Source organism: Dipteris shenzhenensis, chromosome 4 (assembly GCF_047967505.1).
Source record: "Dipteris shenzhenensis isolate YYH24624 ecotype China chromosome 4, Dip_SZ_1.0, whole genome shotgun sequence".
Classification (NCBI taxonomy): Eukaryota; Viridiplantae; Streptophyta; class Polypodiopsida; order Gleicheniales; family Dipteridaceae; genus Dipteris; species Dipteris shenzhenensis.
The window spans coordinates 30,165,847-30,188,525 of NC_141599.1; the positions used below are offsets into that span (position 1 = coordinate 30,165,847).

General features: G+C 47.6%; 1 protein-coding gene across 1 annotated transcript in view; it reads right to left on the reverse strand.

Moving 5' to 3' along the window:
• Positions 1-20,256: 20,256 nt before the first annotated feature.
• Positions 20,257-22,679, reverse strand: part of LOC147902707 (methionine aminopeptidase 2B-like) — a 58,384-nt gene continuing 55,961 nt past the window's right edge. The window contains exon 12 of the mRNA XM_087373710.1: positions 20,257-20,793. Coding sequence (XP_087229836.1) covers positions 20,683-20,793 — 111 coding nt within the window. The 3' untranslated portion in view covers positions 20,257-20,682. The remainder of the gene's footprint in view (positions 20,794-22,679) is intronic.

Sequence of the window (22,679 nt, forward strand, 5' to 3'; positions counted from 1 at the left end):
TTACTAAGTCTTACAAACCCCAACCCCCCCTCCCCTTCTCATATTTCTTTACCTACTAAACCAGTTTTGTAATGTTTAAGTGTTAACCTAAACCCCCCAGTCCCCTTTTATAAATTTATTAAATGACTCTAATTAAGAGAGATATATATGTATAGTAACCTTTTTTATTTTAAAGCCTCTTTTGCCCCCCTTGACTTTCTACCCCCTTACTTCCCCCAAATAATCCCCCCTAACTAATCCCTCTTTAATGTTCCATTTTATAAACCCCCCCTCTTCCTCTCATTTTTCTTTACCTACTAACCTTTTTTTTGCATAAATGTTACCCTAAACCCCCTAGTCCCCATTTATAATTTTATTATTTGACTCTAATTAAGATATAGGTATGTATATTAAACTTTTTTATTTACATTTCAAACCCCCTCTTTTTTATTTTAAATATTTTTTATTATCCAAATGATTGAATTAATTGTATGGTTCATTTATTGATGGGATTATTAAATCTAAACGCACACACTTAATTATATTAGATGTTTATTCTTCTATTTTTTGCTAACATTTAAGGATTTTGCCCTAATTTTCATTTATTTATTCCTTATTAAATTGTCTCAAATCTTTCCTTCTTATTTCCATCTTTCTTCTTTATTTCCTTTAAATTATAATTAATGATTTTTTTGAAAACTCTAATCTATGTATTTGATTGCCTTTTTTAATTTATAAACACTTAATTGCTTGTGGACTACAAGTGGACGTAATGTTTTTTCCTTCTCTTTAGATGGGGATAACAAAGAGATTTTCCACCTTCTACCAAAATTGCTAATCATGGGTGCGGAATACCCCCCAGGGTTCTATTCACTATGGGTGCGGACTACCCCCCATTGTACAATAATTTCAATTCTTTCATTTTTAAGGGTGTGGAATAACCTCCCTTTTATCTTTTTTAAAGAAAAGAATCTAACTATCTCTTGTATGGATGTGGGATCCCCCCTTGTTAATTGTATTCGGATGCCCCATCTTTTCTAATCATTTAAGAATCTTGATAGGTGTCTTGTTCAGTGGTATAAGTGATAACAAGCTGGGGTTTACAGGCATTACCTGTCTTCCCTTACAAAACTCTGATGTTCTAACACATTGTTTTGTATGGATGGTGGTAGGTAAGCGGACCTTGACCTGATGGATTCGACACATTTGTACTATTTCTTTGCTTAAATTTGCAACCTTAATATAAAGAAAAATTCTATTGCCAATCCTGTTACTCAGGTCTAAATTATGTCAATTTTGGTTTTCTTAAACATTTCAATCCATTTATTATATGCAACTTTTTATTATCCAAATGATTGAATTGATTGTATGGTTCATTTATTGATGGAATTATTAAATCTAAACACATGCACTGATCTCCCACCAACTAGCCTTTGGTGGGCTCGTACCATACAATTAATTCATAATCATACGATAATTTTAAGCTTGGCTAAATCTTTTTCTTTGCAAGTATTTTGAGTCCCTTTCCTTTGTGTACTAATTTGTTTTGTGCAGTAACATTGTTACCAAAAACTGGATTATGCATATACTCATGGCATTGTGCTCTTAAAACACTTTTACACTTATAATAGAAATCCATTTTTCTAGCAATTACTATTTGGTTGGGAGTAAATTCCACATGGTGGGCTTACTCCTTACCATGTGGTCTTACCTCTGGGTTGGGGGTGGGCCACACACACACACACACACAGAGAAACTTCCCATGTCTTATACATGCGCACTCTTGAAGCCCACAATAATTGCCCCCTCCTGAACTCCCAACACACACATACACACATCCATTTTTTCCAATTTATTGAGCCTTACAAACCCCAACCCCCCCTCCCCTTCTCATATTTCTTTACCTCTACTAAACTCGTTTTGTAATGTTTAAGTATTAACCTAAACCCCCTAGTCCCCTTTTATAAATCTAATAAATAACTCTAATTAAGATATATGTATATATACATATATGTATGTATAGTAACCTTTTTTATTTTAAAGCCCCTTTTCTTATTTTGTATTTTTCTTTTTGCCCCCTTGATTTTCAAACCCCTTTCTTCCCCCAATTAATCCCCCTAACTAATCCCTCTTTAATGTTTCATTTAAAAAACCCCCCCTCTTCCTCTCATTTTTCTTTACCTACTAACCTTTTTTTTGCGTTAAGTGTTACCCTAAACCCCCTAGTCCCCATTTATAATTTTATTATTTGACTCTAATTAAGATATAGGTATGTATATTAAACTTTTTTATTCACATTTCAAACCCCCTTCTTTTTTATTTTAAATCTTTTTTATTATCCAAATGATTGAATAAATTGTATGGTTCATTTATTGATGGGATTATTAAATCTAAACACACACCCTTAACTATATTAAATGTTCATTCTTTTATTTTTGGCTAACATTTAAGGAGTTTGCCCTAATTTTCATTTATTTATTCCTTATTAAATTGTTTCAAATCTTTCCTTCTTATTTCCTTATTTCTTCTTTATTTCCTTTAAATTATAATTAATGTTTTTTTTGAAAACTCTAATCTATGTACTTAATTGCCTTTTTTAATTCTTAAACACTTAATTGCTTGTGGACTACAAGTGGACATAATGTTTTTTCCGTCTCTTTAGATGGGGATAACAAGGAGATTTTCCACCTTCTACCAAAATTGCTAATCATGGGTGTGGAATACCCCCCAGGGTTCTATTCATTATGGGTGCAGACGACCCCCCATTGTACAATTATTTCAATTCTTTCATTTTTAAGGGTGTGGAATAAACCCCCTTGTATCTTTTTTAAAGAAAAGAACCTAACTATCTCTTGTATGGATGTGGGATCCCCCCTTGTTAATTGTATTCGGATGCCCCATCTTTTGTAATCATTTGAGAATCTTGATAGGTGTCTTGTTCAGTGGTATAAGCGATAACAAGCTGGGGTTTACAGGCATCCTTACAAAACTATGATGTTCTAACACATTATTTTGCATGGATGGTGGCGGGTAAGTGGACTCTGACCTCGGAGCTTGGACTACCTAATGGATTTGACACGTTTGTTCTTGCACAGTTAGTCTTCAAGGTTATGCATGAGGGCTTCAAAGATGCTAGGAAACATTGGAAGGAGCCTATCCCAATGGTGGGCATCTCTATTGAGCTTGATGAAATTATTGATCCAATTTGGGAATTAAAATGTTGTATTTTTTAAATTCCCAGACGAGATGCGTGCTTTAGCAAATGTGGGAAACTCGCTAACATAGACATTTCAGGATTGTTTTGTGCAAAAAGTGCAGAGACTTATCATGGTGGCTGATGAACAACATAAGAAAATGCTTTTGGAACCTTATATATATAGTTATTTATTTATATTTATATTTATATATGTGTTTATATGTATTTTAGGTGTCTTGATGGTGGCTGCCAATCAGTTAGGCAAAATTTATACATAAAAAGAGAATCTCAACATAAAAAGCACAAACATGTAATGGGTGAAGATGACCCTATTCATGCCTCTCATGAAGCACAATTAGTCTTCGAGGTTCATGAGGGCCTCAAAGATACCAGGAAACATTGGAAGGAGCCTATCCACAATGGTGGGCATCTTTGTTGAGCTTGATGAAATTGTTAATCTGGTTAGGGAATTAAAATGTTGTATTATTTTTTTCATAGGCCAGATGCTTGTTCTAGAAAATGTGGGAAACTCACTGCTGATACAGACACTTTGGGGTTATTTTGTGCAAAAGTGCATTATGTAGCCAAGAGAATGTTATCATGGTGGCTGATGAACAACATAAGAAAATGGTTTTGGAACATTATCCTCTTTAATACGGGCAACACATGGTTCATGTCTTGCCTTGGTCTCCCACCAAGACTATCCATAATTGGTTGGGTGTGGGTAGAGGTTGTGGGTTTTCCTCAGTGCTCAAAGCTATTTAAAAAAATCGCATCATCTTTCGATAAGGTGGTTTGCCAACCTGGGAAAAATGGAAGTTCTAATAGATTTTGCATACTGTGGGACACATATGTGCCTATGTTGGCATCCTCTTCCATTTCTGTGAATAATGGTGCAATATAAACTCAAATGGAGTCTTTTTCTAGGTGCTTGCTTTGAATGTAGAAAATTTGGGCACATGGCATCACAATGTCCTTTGGCTTTACACAAGATGCCTCCAAAAGCTATGCCTCCCTAGTGTGGAACAACAAGGATCCTCGTGGGACTTTAGGGTGCCTTCTACATCTCAAGCAAAAGCTAAGGACAAATTTTCAAATGAAGGTTGGCAAACCTCGAAGAAAATTGTATCAGCCAGGAGGGCCCTACCATCTTGTACATGGACCGGTGCATCCTCTAATGGGCATACCCCTACTAAGGGCCTTTACACACCAAGCCCCCAAGTGCCCAAGTTGCTATTTTTCCCTCCATGGTGGGCGAGGATCATTACACACTGCCATGAAGATGTGGCAAGGTATGGGAGGTTCAGGCATTACTGCTATACCAAGATAGTAAAGCCGCAAGCATTCTATCCAGTGATCTTACTCATGAATGGTCTCTTTCTTGTTCAGTATGCCCTCTTAGTGCTTTGCTATATACCATAACTACTCATTTGATGCTTCAATACATGGATCTTTCAGCAGCTGCATGTGCTTTACATGGGTTATCGATACACGGAAGAAGGTCATTGCTTGCAAGCTTATGTTGATGATTCCTTCTTCACTCAGAATACTAAGAGGAATCTTTCATGCCTTATGGGTGCTTATCTTTATATCTTCAAAGATTCTTCAATTGCACGTGAAAGATTGGAATCATATTTTACCTATGCAATTGGTGCGTCATCATGGTTACCCTCTGGGGTGGACAATGGTATGGGTGATCATAAGCTCAAAACAAAATAGGATTATTGGAAGTTGGTGGCTACCTAGCCATTACATGTTAGTTTTCAAATTGTCCAATTAATCTTGGTTGCTTATATATAGTTTTATCTACCCTTGATGATGTTTGTTAAGCAAGATATCTCCAGTTTCATGTTTACCATTATGGAGCTTTTTTAAAGATCACATCATGGTCACATCATGGTCATAAAGCTATCCGGGTACTTTTTTTAAAGATCACCTCATGGTCATAAAAATGTCCGGGTACTTTTAGTTGACCATCTTTGCTCGCTGAAGATGCATGGGAGATTGAATATCTTAAATATTCATGTGCACATTCTAGCACATTAGGGAAAATCGATGCTTCAACTTATGCAAGGTGATCAAACATGGGTGTATATGTTGTGCCAATTGTTTCTACATTTGTCCACGACTACTTTTGGTCAATGGCAGCCTACACATTGGGATTTTTTCTTTGGATATATTGATGGCAGGATCAAGGGATGTCCTTTTGTCTCTCACATGCTTTCTGATTGGAAGGACATACCGTCACATCTTAAATGGAGTGGTAGGAATACTCTTATTGGAGATTCTTTGCGTGCAGAATCCATTGGTCTTACAAGAGCCCCATTGCTCTTATTTCATTCGGTCCAAAGCCATACGCAGTGGTATGGTCTTATATTTCCCTACTACAGTCAAAGAGTTTGGCTTGAGACAGCATGATAGACCTCTCTAGCACATATTGTCCCTAATGCTTCATGATTTTCAGCCAGTATATTGGTAGATGTCACAATTGTAAGCTTGTTTAAGGTTTTGTTGTCTTTGCCTCGAGCTTCTGCTCATGCAAACCACATCTTGTCTCTGACTCGTACTTCTAGGTGGTGGAGCAAAAGATTGCATTAAATTTGGGCTTGCAAACTCCCTCTTCGTCAATAGATTTTCTTTCGGCGAGTTGTACTTCAAGTTCTTCCTTTCGGACAAATCTAGACACGTAGACATTGCCCTAGATATTTGTCGTCGATGCGTGTCTCCGTGTGAGTCAATGCCTCATCTTTGCCCTGAGGCTTGTGATTTCTTATTTTTTCAGCAGCAGTGTCTTCAAGCACCCTTCTTTGGTGCTTGTTTTGACAATCTTTTTTGGTTGATTGGGATTCATCCTATCTAGCAGGGGTATGATATTTTCTTTACTTGGGTACATTATTGGGCACTATGGACTATGGACTCTATGTAAGGATAGAAACCATAGAGTCTTTGGTGACCCACCCCATGCCAAGTATCCCTTCCTCCAAACACTTTTGCGGCAATCGTCGTTTGATGATCTGCATGCTAAAGACCATCCTGGTTATTTGTCATACAATGAGATCTTTTGATGTTGTAGCAACACACCCCTCCTTGGGAATTGCTTTTTGTAATATAAAACCAAATGGATTTCAGCCCCTATAAAAAGTGTGTGCGTGTGTGTGTTTTAGAGAGAGAGAGAGAGAGTGGCAAAAGTAGAGCGAGTAGAATGAGTGTGTAAGTGTGAGCAAAAAATATTTTTTAAAATAAAAAGTGTGATCAAAGTGTGTGTGTGAGTGAATGACAATTTTAATGTGAAAGATTGTGAGTGTGAGCGGAGAAATAGAGGTGATAGGCTAAGAGTGTGAGTGTGAGCAAAGAAGTGAAATGGGTAGGCTCAATGTGAGTGTGAATAGAGAGTGTGACTATGAATGTAAAAGAGTGGGCGAGTGCGCGTAGAAGTGGAATGGGTAGGCTGAGTGTGTGCATGTGAAAAATTGAAATGGGTGGGCTGAGTGTTGAGTGTGAGCAAAGAGTGTATGTGAGAGAGCGGAAAGGCAAAGGGATAATAGCAAAAAGGCCAATACGAGCAAAACTAGAGAAGGCGAAAGCAAAAAGGATAGTAAGAGAAGGCTATAAGCAAAAAGGGCAACATGGGCATAGCACATGTGGTAGAGGCAATAGGGAGAAGTAGGTGACAAGGAGGATCAGTAGCGTTCTTGTAGAGGTTAATCTTATTTGATTTAGGTTACATAATTGTTTAAATTATAATTAAATATAACAATAAATGCCAAAAAAATGTTTATTGCTTTTCATAGCTTTCTTTAGCATTTCTAGCTTACAAGGGACATTTGCTTGTTTCTAGTTCATTCTTGCGTGAAGCTTGCAATTCTCTTTTAATCTTGCAAGTCTCTTTGCTGCTACTAACTATTTGTGCAAAGCTTGCAATTACCTTCTACCCTTTGCTGCTGCTGCTACTGCTACCATTGCAATTTGCACAAGGGGGAGATCTCACCTTCCAGTCACAATTGGATACCTTCTGTTCGCTACATGCAATCGCAAAAGTCCTTGTATGGTCAAGCAGTCTAACATCCCTCAGTTTTCATTTTTCATGTGTAAATATAGAAGTTCTCTTTCTGGTACTTTATGTTGATGATCGTAACTACACCAATAGGTTCAATCAAAGTTTTGGTTGCTCAATCATTTGTATGCCAACATATATTTACCCCCCACTTAACAACAATGCAACAATGCTTAATTACATATAATGATTGTTAAGATGCTACACCTTTTCATGATCCAGCTACCAACCTCTCAAATGACAATTTGAAGGCATACTCTGTTATTACTCATTGCAAATGTTGTCTAAAACAAATATGATCGAAATTGTGAGACTTTGTAACCCTTCAACTAACACTTCTGCATTTCATACCAACACAATATTAAATACAAAATTTGTAATTGATCTCATGTGAGCACAAAAGTTGTTGCCTCTAAAAACATGAATCCGTCTGTCACAAATTTCCTTGACAAAATTCCAAAAATTTGCACCTAGCCACATTTTGCGCAAAATTTGTAGAATGTAGAACCATAAACTAATCCACATGCATTTGCATACTTACATCATGCAAAAGCAAGGTGAAAAGTACTTTATTGCTTGAACAAATTTAAACACTCGTGGTACAAAAGAGAACAGAGCCAGGTAAATGATATACTTAACAGATTAGGCTTAAAAGATTATCTAATAACAGAAAAACATAGCATTACTCAGATACATGGTCAGCTGAAGAGTTCTCTACCATGTATCCGAGTACCTTTGTGACTACCACCATGGGGGTCCCCGACCATGGCATAGAGGGAGCATGGCGTGTTGGGAGAGATCCCAACCGAGAGCAACCCCTAGTCATTCGCTTCAGAGATTCACATGCTCGTCTAGCGACACTCCGACGCCGAGCCTCTCTACGAGAGCATCCTACCCTGTCCATGGACGAGGACTTGACATCACTACAGATTGAGAAGCGACGAGTTCTTCTGCAGCAACGGGATGTTGCCCGCAAGGAGGGGAAATGGGCCGTGGTCCGAGATGGTAGGTTGTTGACCGGCACCCCGTCGGGCTCCCACCCGTACCCCCTAGGGGGACGGGGCCTATGAGACTCAGGTTTTCGAGACCCTAGACTGCACCATTTGGAACTGTAATGGCACCTTATGGTCAGACCCAGGAAACTTCTCGGAGTCTTATACAGGACGAGACATAGTCTTCTACACGGAGACACACCAGAGCCGAGAGCGTCCACTACTGATAGTCAGTGGCTACACATGGGAGTCAACCTTCAGGGATGAGATGAGGGATACAGGAGGAGTCCGAGGATTAGGTGGGGTTGCAATATTGTACAGGTCTTATCTCACTGGAGCCATCTCCATTGAGAGGAAGGACGCACACTCCCGATTCATGTGGATCCGGATCCGACGCACAGACACCCGTGACCTTTTCATAGCAATATGCTACTTCCCGCCAGATACATCCCACTTCGCTAAAGTGGCACGAGAAGAGGGTGAGACATCTCCATATGCACCCTTACATCAGGATATCCCAGACCTTTCAGCCCGCGGGGAAGTTCTCCTTGTTGGGGACTTCAACGCCAGGACGAGTACACGACAGGCACCACTCCTAGACTTCCGAGACGACTCTATCATGCTTCCAGACATGGACCTAGACGGAGCAGGTATGACTAGGACTTCATCGGACCGACACGGGCCTGTTACACCATATGGACACGTGCTCCTTGATTTGGGCAGGATGCATGATCTCATCATCTACAACGGGCTCGACCTATGGCCCTCCTCAGGTGGTTTTACTTGCTTCCCACACGGGGGGGCACTAGTGTAGTAGATTACATCATGGGATCCCCTACCTTCACTTCATGTATCACCGACTTCACCGTGGCACCACTCCCTCCAGGAGCTGATCACACATACCTATTCTTCACTATCGCCACCCCATGCTTAGCCACACCACACACACCACATAGGAAGCACGACACCTACCACGACATACACTTTGATCACAGCTTGTCACCGGCCTACTCTGGACGCCTAAACAGACTCCTAACCTACATCGATCACATACCACTCATAGAGGACCGTGCTGCCCTGATTAGTCGCACACTCCATGAGGCTGCCCTCCAAATCTTTTCCCACACCACACGGTCCACTAGACCATCACCTCTTGGTTCTGTACCCTGCAACAATTGGTACGATGCAGAGTGCAAGGCTTATCGCCGACAGCTCCGACTTGAAACCAGATGTCACCTCCCGAACACACCAGACACGGTATGCAAGTACCGACGTCTCGTACGTCGGAAGAAGCAGGCTTTGCTTCGTCAAAATGAGGAGCTGCTGCACATCTTGTACAGCAACAACTCTAAGGATTTTTTGCGCAGATTCCTTGAGCGTAGGTCCCCATCACCCCTCACCGACACGAGAGTCTAGCACACGTATGCACACCATCTATATGATGTCCCACACCAGCCCACTCCAGACCTCATACACACACCTCGTCCCACCACTTGCATGTTGTTCACCAGAGGGGGAGTCAAGGACGCGACATTGAAACTACACAATGGCCGAGCTAAGGATCACGAGGGGCTATGCACTGAGTTTATCGCATATGGGATCGACATGTTAGCCCCGATCCTGGCAAAGCTATTCAATGACGCTGTTTGCCTTGGCTTCCCCCGCACTTGGACACTCAACACCATCACCCCCATCCACAAGGTAGGGGATCCCATGGACCCGAGTAACTACAGGACTATCATGATTGGACATGTGATGTCCAAGATCTATGTAGCTGTATTGGATGCATCGGTCAGCCTGTTCGCAGATATGAGAGGGCTCAGAGCAGAGAGTTAGGCCAGTTTCAGGCGAGACCATGGGACTGTGGATCACATACTCACACTCAGGAGTGTCATTGAGGAGGCCAGATCACAGAAGGAGAGGGTATACTGTTGCTTTGTGGATTTTCGAAAACTTTTACACAGTACCTCGAGCTCGTCTTATCACACGCCTACAGACACTGGGATTTGATCAAGAGATCATCTGGACAGTCATGGCACTGTATGAGAGAGTCTCAGGCCGAGTTCGTACAGGTGCAGGTTGGACAGATGAGATCCTGAGTACCATAGGGGTCAAACACGGTTGTCCCTTATCACCGACCCTGTTTAGCCTCTACATCGATGAGCTTGAGACTTTCATGGGGACGTTCGGAGGGACCAGTTGCTCACTTGTTGGGATCATCATCAAGATTCTTCTTTATGCAAATGATGTGGCACTCTTGTCGTCCACACCCGAGGGGCTCCAACGACACCTGGATGCACTGCAAGCTTTTTGTTTATCCCATGATTTGGAGGTCAACCTTGGCAAGACCAAGGTCATGATCTTTAACACCTCTCGAGCAAACATGCAATGAAAACAATTTACTTTTACTTTGGGTGGGTCACCAGTTGAGATCGTATCCTCATACACTTACTTGGGGGTCATCTTCTCTGGCCCGATCTTCACGATGAGACTAGCAATGCAGACCAGACTGAGCAAGGGATACGCCTCACTGGCTCGGCTAGATAGATAGTGCTTTCACTCCCACTTCCAGGACCCTCGGACCAAGGCTCTTCTCTTCGACTCCTTGGTTCAACCAGCCGGTATGTATGGCAGCCCTTGTTGGAGCCCTTGTTGGAGGCCTGACATGTCAGAGATAGAGTGGACACCGTTGGAGCGCTTGCAGATCCTCATGCTCTCACGGATGATCCGGGGGAAATCGTCTGTACCACATCACATCATTCAGACCGTGTTTGGTGCCTCTCCACTCCAGCTAGATGCAACCTTTCAGACCATCACATATCTACACCGGGTTAGATCATATGGGAACTGCACATCATGGAGACAGAGGTTGCCATGGTTGGCTCTCGATTCCTCCATGAGGTTGACAGCAGAGGGAGATGAGCGATGCTGGTATGCACTGACTCACAGATGGTTTGTGAGACTAGGGTTCCACATCGATAGGATACCTCATTTTCAGTACAGTTTAGATGCCCCTCCGGTACTCCCACCCACCATTCCGATTGGGCCACATACCAACCAGGTCATTCGAGAGGATCTCCTACAGCTACACACCTTTAGGACCTGGTTGGAGCTGAGGGAGCTTCCAGTGAAGCTGAGTTTCTACAGAGATTACTGTCTTCGCATTTCGGAGGAGGGATTCATCATGCCACCGGGGTACACTAAGCTTCATATGCCTCACTCACTACGGATCTCCATGGGATAGTTTCGAGTATCATCACACTGCCTCCGCATAGAGAGTGGCAGAGCGAAGGGGATTCCTAGGGAGCATCGCTTATGCATATTGTGCGACTATCAGGAGATTGAGTTGGAGGAGCATTTTATTTTCAGGTGCCCAATGTACTACAAGATCCGAGGTCGCTACCACTGCCTCTTCAGAGACAGCTCCGGGCTCCTTTCCAAATTCCTCGCCTACCCAGATCAGAGATGCCTCACGGCCTTCATTCACGAGGAAATCCGACATAGAGAGTACTTACTCAGGCGACGGGGCTTGGCCACATCATTAGACACCTCTCAGAGCAGGATCACAAAGTTCTTCCCATCGAGTGACATTGATCGTCCAATCTCTAGCCACCGACGTGACAGAGACCCCGACCCAACGATTGCAGCACGACACACGAGACATCGAGGGGACACACAGATCACTCTGGGGGACCTCCCATCATTGTTTAGACCCGAGATACGTCCCATGGGGAGTCACGGTGGCTCTGGTCTTGCGTCGAGCCTCGTCCATGAGACCGAAAGGCACGGCACCCCTTGACGAGCACCAACGTCCCATCACCGGCTATGCACCAGCCAGGGGGACATGACATATGGAGGATTCCACTCCGCTCCAGTCCGAAACGCACGGCACCCCTTGATGGGCACCAATGTCCCATCACCGGTTATGCACTAGCCAAGGGGACATGGCATATGGAGGATTCCAGTCCTTTTCTTTTCATTGTTACATCCAAATGTATTTGATTATGTATGATCAGACTTAGGATTCAGCACGGGTGATGATGCTCGTTTCAGTAGCTCCACCCTTACTGTGATTTGTATCGGGTTTTCTTTCAGTCTCATTTTTTTGCCGAAAAAACAGTGCTAATTATATTACTTCGAGAGCAAGATACAAAAGGTCAGCTTGTAGCTGACGGGCTGCGTTCACAAATCGGACACAGCCCTAAGAGGTAACAAAAAATTAATCACTCTCTCACGGAGGGATAAGGCGAGTGTGAATGAACAGCCATCGGGGTGGTGAGTAGCGCCACCGAAGGCCCTGCGAAGTCTGCTCGAAGAAGAGGCCCTGTGAGTCCCAAGCCCGGAGGAAGCGTCTCCACTTCTCCCGACCGGCCCGAGAATCTCCCTGAATCTGGTCCCACTGGCCTCTGAGGGTATGAATAATCTCGCACCAAATATCCGTCATGATCTGGGCAGTCGATAAGGAGGTGCCACCGAGGATCTGCGCGCAACGCGAGGTCCAAATGTGCCACCCTGCGATGCTGCTAATAATCTCCCAGACTGGCTGCCTCTCCTGAACTCCTGTATCAGCCTCTGCTAGGTGCTGCGGGATACCCTCGAGCGGCCCCCACGTCCCCTGTGTGATAAGGAAAGTGGGATCCTGCTGGCATGCCTCGAATAAGTGATGAAGACCAGGTGCGGTGCTGCACCAACAGAATGCGCCCCAAGTGATCAAACCTAGCTCCGATGCTGTGCGAGTAAGAATCCCGAAAGTCCACCTCCATACTTCCTGGGCGCGAGTGCAGCTCCACAGGCAATGTTTTGGTGACTCCTTATCCTCATGGCAGATCTGACAGCATCCGTCCTGGCCTATCTGCCGCAACCAGCTCCCCACTGGAAGACCTTTGTGGGCGAGAAGCCACAGAAGTAGGAGATCTTCCGCGGCCGCCAGCTCTCCCACAAGGCCTTCCAGAAGGCCTGCAAAAAGAACCTGGAAATACCCTGTCCATACCAGCTAGGCCGCTGGGTGGGGGGGCGGCTCTGCATCCTCCCAAGAACTCGCCTGCCCAGAGTCGTGCTGTAGGCAAAGAAGGAGGTCGGCCCCTGTCCTGTCACAATCTCTGGCCAACTCCACTCCCCTGGGTCCCAATCAAGCTCTGACAAGGCCCACCCCTTCCAGAGCCAGAGTCGCCAAAGCTGCATCTGATCCTGCTCAATGCTAGGATCGGTACGCCAGACCTTCTTCAAAAGGCCTACGACCCGAACCCTCTGCCATGGGAGTAGGGGGTCGATGAGCGCATCCTCTCTCCTGAGTCGTCCATCCCCCATAACCGCGAAGAAGGAAATAGAGGAGTCGTCCATACGTCCTGCGACCACCAGTGGGATGCCACGGGGGGTGAACTATCCCAGCCAACGGTCGTCACCAGGCATGAGGATCTGAGGCTCAAGTGGAACCAACCAATCAGCTGGGATCGCGCCGTCGATCTCCGTACGTCTCGCCTGGGCTCCACGTGCACCTCCAGCTGCGTCTACGAGATCAGCCGTCTCCAAATGTCTGTACGTGTCCCTCCAAACTCGAAGGGACCGGGCTGGCCCCCTCATCCAGCCATCCCACCTGATATGTGATCTCTCCCCCAACTGAAGGCCCTCGGCATCTCTGACCTGACCATTCCAGATAAGCGGCTGGCGATCGATCTCCTCCCGACAGCTAGAAGGGGACTGAATGAGACTGAGGCGGAGCCGCCTCCAAATCATGAGGCTACGAACGAGTGGGGAACAGGGCTGAGTGAGCAGAGCGGAGGTAAAGATCCACCTGAGGGACGGTAGCCTCTCCACCTCGACGCGGGACACAAGAACCGACCCCCTGCTGAAGTAGCATCTTCCACGTCTGCCCCCGGGGTCAAACCGCGGATGACTAGCTTGCCTAACAAGGCCTGACTCTGAAGCTCTGGATCGATGACCCCCATGTCACCCTCAGCCTGCGGAAGAATGACTGTCTGCCAAGCAACCCTGGCTCTGGTATCTCTGAGGCCATCCTCCCCGGACCAAAGGAAGTTCCGAACCAGCCTCCTGAGCTGTGCCACGCTGGATCTCGAGAAACACCAACAGGAAGCCACATACCAAGTCGTGGCTAAGAGGACCTGGTTGACTACCAGGGCACGACCTGCAAGGGAAAGCTTAGCAGTGCTCCAGAAAGCCAGCTTCCGTCGGATGGAATCTAGCACCGAGAGAAACTGCTGAGTTGGCGTGATGTCCAGGCCGACCTGAAAACCAAGGTATCTAGCTGGGATCCACCTGAAACCCAAAAACCTCCCCCACTGAGAACACGCCCCAGGGTCTGTGAGAAAACCAACTGATTTGTTCCAGTTGATTTTCGCACCAGCAGCCGAGCAGAAGACCTCCAGGGCCATCCTCACCCTCTCCAGCATCATCTCATCGTCCTGGACATACAGGGCTGTGTCATCCGCGTACTCCGAGTCCAAGAGCTCCGTGTCCTCCCGGAGTGGAAGGCGAACACCCCTGAGCCCTGTAGACCTCGCCCGAAGGTAGTAAGTCATAGCCTTGGCGAAAAAGAGAAATAGGTAAGGGACAAGGGGGCAGCCCTGACGCACTGATCTCTCCAAGCTAAAACGCTCACCCATCCTACCTCCAATGATGACTCTGCTAGAAGCTGTCCTGTACAAAGCTGAAATACCCTGAATCCAACCTACTGGGAAACCTAGCCGATCCAGAGTCCCCTCCAGAAAGGACCAGTCCACTCGATCGTAGGCCTTCTCAAAGTCGAGAAGTAGGATGGCAAGGTGTGATCCGCTGTGCTGAGCCCACTCCGCCGCCTCTGAAAAGGTGAAGACATTATCCAGGATACTTCGATCCTGGACAAAGCCTGTCTGAGTGTCATGGATGAGGTCTGGGAGTAGAGGCCGAACTCTGGCGCTGATCATCTTGGCGAGGATTTTGTAGGCAGTGGTAAGAAGAGTGATCGGGCGCCACTGACGGATCTCCTGTCTATCTCCTCCCTTCGGGATGAGGCAAATCAGTCCCGAGGAGAGGCTCTCTGGCATATAACTGCTGCTGAAAATCCCCTGAAGAGCTGCTAGGAGGGGCTGATGGATCTGGTCCCAGAAGGAGGTGAAGAATGCCCGGGATAGCCCATCCTCACTTGGGCATTTCTGTCCATCGATGGCCATCAAGGCCTCCAGCATCTCATCCGTGGTGAACGGTGCCAACGTCGCCTGCATGCTAGGCTGGACCAGGGATGGAGTGTGCCTCCACACCTCCTCACGGGCATGTCGAGTACGAGGGGCAAGCGGCTCCTGCTGGAAAAGGGTCCTGTAGAAGTCAGTGGCCAACCCCAAGACCTCTCCCGGATCCGTAACGATGTGTCCCTCCGCTGTCCTGAGACTCCGAAGCTGATCACCTGCAGCTCTCTGGCCATGCGTCCTGAAGAACTCCCTGCACATCCGGTCACCCTTCCGGGCCCAAAAGGAGAGAGGCGTGATAGGAAAACTCTGAGCGACGCTGGAGTGTCTCCTCAAGAAGGACTCTGGCTCGAAGGGCCTGGATCCGAAGCTCCTCCGAGCCCGGGAATGCCTGCTGGAGTCGTTGAATGGAGGCGAGGTCCCTCCGAAGAGCTCTCTCTGCCCCACCAATCTTGTCGAACCTGTAGGGCTGCGAGCTGGCAGATCTGGCTGGACTCCTGCAAAGCCTGCGCCACCGAACCAACCAGATCCACGCACTCGCCCCAGTCTCGTTCCAAAGACTGCATATACTGCTGCGCACGTCCTCCCTCGAGAAAATGGAGTCGAAAATCCGACATGAGCGGGGGGAAAGGGCCTGAGCTGCCGAGTCTAATGATAAGAGCACAGGCGCATGGTCAGAAAGTGTCGTCCCTGGAACTATACCCGCCTGACCGCCTCTGCTGATGGCCCAATCACTAACATAAAATCTATCCAGCCTCTCCAGGAGTCTACCTCCTTCCCTGCGGAAGCCCCACGAGAAGTCCAAGCTCCCATGCCAACGCCGGAAGGACGGGTCTCGCCAACTGTCCCTCCTGTCGCAAAGACCCGCATCTACAGGAGTGAGCTGCAGAAAGCTTGTGCTCCTGGAGCAGAAGTACATCCAAACGACCAATCACTGCTGACTGAAGTTCCTGTCTCAAAATGAGCTTCCTAGGACCACGGGTGCCAGAAGAGTGAAACCCGTTCACATTCCAGGATACGAGGTGTAGGCTCATGGTGAGGACTGGGAGGCTGCGAACAACTGTCTGCTCGCGGTCGAAGTCGAAGAAGAAGCTGACATTTCGGAGTGGAGGCGCTGACGCTTATGGAAAGGTTTGGAAGGGGAAGCGGGGTCGTCCTGCCCGTCCTTCAACACCTTCAGCAAAGGCGAGAGACCTTTGGTACCATGAACGAAAGCTTTCTCGAGCCAGCTCGAGATCTCTGAGGTGGACATCCCGTAGAAGGCACGGAGTTTCTGAGGAGTCGAGGCTCTGACATCTTGGGAGAGGGACCAAGACAGGGGAGGCCTGAGGATCACAATCAGTCTGAAGCGTTTGGCGGCGCAACGCCACCGCAGGCACACGTCACCCTCGGACCACTGAGTCTCGAGAAGCTGCCCATCGGACGAGCCTATCCAGGAGCAAACCTGAGCATGTGTCTGCTCCCTGAGAGCCTCCCAGACCGAGTCGTCTGTCCAGGTCTCGGTGCCGTTGCTAAGGAACGTGAAAGCAAAGCTAGGGCCATCCCTAGGGGCCAAGGCGGCTATCTTCCCATCCCCCCCTTTGCGGAGCAGGAAGATACTGATGTCGAGGCAAGCAGGGAAAGTCCCGAGGTCGGCCACATCCAAGTAGTCCCAAGGGCCAGATCTGTAAAAGTCGCGGGGGAGCTCTCTCCTGAAGCTGAGGCCCGTCAGAGTCTCCCACTGAGGGGACAGAGAAGCCTGCTCCGGTGGTGGTGTAGACTCAGGGTGTCTTGCCAGCGAAGGGAGAGGGGGAGGAGGCTGGGGAATAGGCAACTCAGACTCCGCAGGGGGACTAGCGGAGGAGGGGGAGCGGGGGCTGCCCTCGGCTGAGGAACCGTCGGTGCAACTAGCTCTGCGGGAGAGCTAAAAGAGGCGGGGGAGGAGGGATGGGGATGCATCTGAAACTGGGGCTGAGAAGGAAGGGGAGAAGACTGAGGAGGACGAGAGGGCTGAAGCTGCGGGTCGGGAGATATGGGGTGCAGATGGGGGATGGGCTGGGACTGAATGGGAAGAGGCTGGGGAGAGGAGAGGGGGACCTGAGGCTGTGGAGGGCGGGCTACCGTCGAAGAAGATGCTCTCCCAGGTCCCTAGGGCGGCTGCATGTCAGGTCTCCGAGGTGCAGCTGCAGGTTGGGTAACCTCTGCCTCCTTGCCTTAATCAAAAATCTTCTTGTTCTTTCCTCTTTTCCTTCTAACCTCAGTCCAGCTGCCAGCTAACTCTGGTCCGGGCTCCGGCTACCTCTGCTCCTCCTGGCGTGGCTGCCCGGAGGGGGGGGAGGGAGCGGAGAGGGGGAGGGAGGGGGAGGCCGAGAAGAGCTGACGAAGCGTGGACAAACAGCCGCCAGGTGCCCAAAGCCGTGACACCTCAGACACTGTCCTGGCTGTCCGGTGACTACCATGCTCTGGGTGATACTGCCGGCATCTGTCACGATCTCGATCACTGCCGGGAGAGTCGCAGGATCCGCCACAGCCACACGGAGTCCAGGGGCTCCTGCCGTAGTCACCGCATCGGCGAAAGTATCGTGCATAACCCAACCAAAGTGAGAGCCCAGGTCCCTGACAATCGGCCGCAGCTCAGCAACAAGACCTGAAAAAACTAGCGTCACTGGATGGCGAGGTATACGGAACCGAGCATCAAAATCCGTTGCGCTGAATCCACGGTACCACGGGACTATCATAATAATCTTCCCATCCACTGACGTGGGGAGCCAGCAATCAGGTTGCTCGCAGCTTTCGCATTGGAGAGTTTGAGCCAGAAGATGCCCTTTCCCATGAGGGCCACCTCCTCAATATGGCCGTCCTCTAGCATGAGAGTGGACTGGAGCCAGTCCCTGATGGCTGATCTGGAGGGGGAATGTCCAATGACACTGCCATAAACAGAGGTAAGGGCAAAGTCATTGGCAACCTCCTGAACCCGAGATGATTGTTGCTCTGTCAGGATGACGCGGTAGGCATCTGGAGAGGGAGGGTCCGTCTGGGCCTCCGGTTCCGGGCAGGGAGCCGCCATACCGCCAAGACAAACTGCGAGGCTTCCGATGAAGAAGAGGCTGCCACCCCAAAAAGGGGGGGTAGATGCGGGAGGGTGGAGCCTGGGTGTGGCGGGAAGGATGGAGGGCGGAGGACGGAGGAAGCGGGATGGGCGGGCAGGAAGCGGAGGTGGCGCGGGGTGGAGTGGGGTCGGGAAGCGGGTGAGGTGGGGAGGCGGGAACGGAAGCGGGTGCGGGGGAGAGGCGGAGTGGGGCGAGAGGACGGGCGGGGGGCCGGGGGAAGGGGCGGGACGGAGGGGCGGGGTGGAGTGAAGGGGCGGGGGCAGAGGGCGAAAGGGGAAGGCGGGGGTGGAGCGGAGGGGCGGAGAGGCGAGAGGGAGCGGGGGTGGAAGGCGAGGGGTGAGGAGGCGGAACGGGAGGCGGGGGTGAGCGTAGTGGTAGCGGGGTGGGGTGGAGCGGAAGGGCAAGGGGAGAGGGGACGGAGCGGGGAGGGGTGAGCGTAGCGAGGGGGGGCGGAGCGAGGCGGGGGTGAGGCGGGGTGTGAGGGGTGAGCGGAGGGGCTGCGGTGAGGGGGGGGGGTGAGACGGGGTTGCGAGGGGGTGAGCGGAGGTGCGGGGGGGGGGGGGGGTGAGATCGGAGGGCAGGGGAGGCGGAGGTGAGGCGGGAGGGTGGCGAGGGAGGGCGCGGCGGCAGCGGCGGGTGAGGGGAGGTGAGGGCGGAGAGGTAGGGGCGGGAGAGGTCGACGCGAGGAGGAGGGCTAGGGGAGGTAGAGGTACGGAGGGGGAGGGGGAAGCTCGCAGGAGCTCACAGGGTCCCAAATAATGTTTTCTTTCAGTCTCATAGACCCATCGGTCTTCCGAAGACTCTAATAAAATCTCTCTTTCTTTCTTTCTCTCCCATAACCATTCAGAATAGAAGAAATGGAGTTTTGTACAGTCAAAGAGGCACATGACATGAGACACTGCCATGGACAATTAACTTATTTTGAAAGAGACAATTTTGCATCGACCAAAATGGACTCAACAATTTATGACTTCAAATTCAACCCTTGATCTAAGCATCGACCCCTGCAGAGTTCTCAAGCATAGCACTACTCTGATACATGGTGGGCTCAAGAGTCCTCCCTCCCATAACCATTCAGAATAGAAGAAATGGAGTAGTTATGTACAGTCACAGAGGCCCATGACATGAGACTGCTGCCATGGACAATTAACATATTTTAAAAGAGAGAATTTCGCATTGACCAAAATGGACTCCGGACAATTTATGACTTCAAATTCAACTCTTCATCATCCCCTGCAGAGTTCTCAAGCATAGCACTACTCTGATACATGGTCAGCTGAAGAGTCCCCGCTCCCATAACCATTCAGAATATAAGAAATGGAGTTATTTACAGTCACAGAGGCACGTGACATGAGACCACTGCCATGGACAATTGATTTATTTTAAAAGAGAGAATTTCACATTGACCAAAATGGACTTGACAATTTATGACTTCAAATTCAACTCTTGATCGAAGCATCGACCCCCACAGGGTCTGAGATGTATATCTTGATTTGCAAGAGTCACAGAAGTCACAGCATTAGTTAGTCATGTCAAATGGCAAACATCAACCTGTCAAAATGTGAATTGTGAACCTGAGACATTCATCTTCAGGATTGTGCATACCACTCAAACCAATCCTATTCGTAATCTTGGGCAAATTTTGACTAACACAAGTCTCTTCTTTTAATTATTCTCTTTATGACAAAACTGGGCCTGAATGTAGATACTTGAATAAGATATTCATCTCCAGGCTTGTGCTCGTCCCCACCCAAACCCACCCCTCCCACAAAAGAAATAGAAGGGACACAAATTACAATAACATGCTTATCTAGACTCTGTTGTGTGACCTGTAAAAGGCCACTAAATACACCGCAGCATCACTCAAGAGCCCAGTCTTTATGAAACATTGGAGTCCAGAACAAATAAGGAACCATCAATCTCGATGTTACATTTACTTCGGTTAAAGTCCAGAATGCTAAGACTGCAAAGGCTTTCTGTTAAACACAGATCAAGTACCCAGTTTTACTCGTGAGGCTGAGTCGTGAAAAATAGCTTGTGCATACTCGCTTCACCATAGTGGCAGATAATCCCCGAGATTGCATCCCACACAGCGGCCATGACAAGGTCATCATTCTACATTGAAGGTGTTGACTCAACAAGCCGAGCAGATTCTTCAATATTTCCCTTCTTAAAAATTGGATTTTGAATGTAATCAAAAGTCATCCCCACGTGATAAAACTTCCTTACAAGTTGGTCGAAGATAAATAGTGTGCTCAAACTGAGCAACATAGCTTCCCTTCACATCGCATAATGGAGGACATGGCTGCACAATCCATTAAGTATATGTTAATCTCTCTCTCTCTCTCTTGCCCATGCCATACACTACAAAAATATGAATATGTGAGGATTCATGCTTGCTATATACAAAGGCTACATCTGAAATATCTCTTCACTCTTTTGAACCACCTGCTGGGATCACAGGGGTCATGCACTGCAGACGAGCACTCTACCTGATATAAACCCATGAGTAAATAAACTTGTCATGCAGAACTCTCTCTCTCAAACAGACACACAAGCTTAAGGGGTACAAGAATTTGGGTATCTGAAGGTCTCACTCTGACTCAGCTTAAACAAAGACATATTGAACTCACCAAAGTGAAGGAAGCACGTAAAGAAAGCAAATGGGTTGTTTATAGGGATGGACTCGGTCCTAAACTGATGTCATTGAGGCCACTGCATGATAATACTACAATTTAGCAAGCTTAATAATCCGGGGATGAGCTGCTTTATGAGCTCCACCGAATCTCTTGGTTATCCAGATGTAGTAAGTCATTTTTTGGGGGTGTGTACTTTGTCTCATAGGCCCATGACGCCTTTTGCAGACGTACATCTCTCCCTCTCTCTCTCTTTCTCACACAAACACACACACACACAGACACACTATCACGGGGGCGTGAAATTCTAAGTACTTTAATGTACTACAAGACCGTGACAACTTTGGTTTTAAAAGTCCAAGCATGGGCTTAATAATGGGTAATTAAACGCGGCATGGTGCCTAGCACATAAGCGTAATTAATTCCTAGGCCCAAAGGCATTCCAAGGAATTAAAAGAGTGGTTGTTGGGAAATGATGATGTGGCATTTTTAATGGGCCCCCTAGAGGGCCATGTACCTTCAGTGGCCCCCCTAGAGTTCCAGGTGGCTCTAGTGCCTTCTACATGCTCCTTTACCATTCCTGGACCTTCCTGGGCCTTCTAAACTTCACATGTGTGGTTTTCTCTCTCATCTTCTCCCTTTGTTGAGATTTTGGACTGGTTTTTCAGCCTCCTTCAGCTGAATTCCGTTTTTCTTCATAACTCCTCACCCATTTGGATTCCTCGACTTCCGTTTGGCCCAATGGCTTTGCCTCTGCCTCCCCTTCGTAGTGATATGCTTTTCCCTCCGTGCGTTTGGTAGAACGGGCAGAGCTGAGCACTTCTTTTCTTGCTCGAAGTTGCAAAAGTGGCTTTTTCTGGACCTTTTTGCTTCTACCGCCTCCTGGGCCTCTCCTCTTGCAAAGCTACAGCTTTCTGTTGAATTTCGAGTGGTCCCACGCGCTGGTTGACTGGTATTTCTCAGTTTTGGAGGACTTTCCGGCGATGAAACTTCTCCAAAACCTTCTCAATGCATTTCTCTCTGAAGCACGCTTCTTTTGAGCCCAAGAACTCCCATTTCTTCGCGACAGAAGTGCTTCTTTTCGCATTTTTCAGTGGAATTCTTGCTGGTCGGCTCTTGTAAATGCTCTTTCTTCATGCCTTTGCACTCCTCTTTGGCTAAGAATGCAATTGGGCATTGGCTACTATGTCCTCTTGGCGATTGAGGACTTCGTTCAAGTTTTCAGGGCTTGGTGAGTTGTGATTTTGCTGCTGCAATTTCTTTTTGCCATAAGCTATTGGTTGGCCTCGTGTGCCGCCTCTTTCTTGGCTCACAGGTGCCCAGGCAGTGCTACATGATCATTCTTTGGTTGGGTACTTTGCTGATTTTATTTTGGAGCTTTGAAAAGCTTGGTGAATGCCATCTGGAAACCACTCAAAGAGAGTGCAACTGGGGTGCAGTGTGATTGCATCTGGACAGCCAATGGAATTGCACTCGGAAAAGAGAATGCCTTTGGGTTGAGCCTATGGGTTAAGTGCACTTATGTGATGGTGTTCTATGCTTGAAAGCCTTGCGA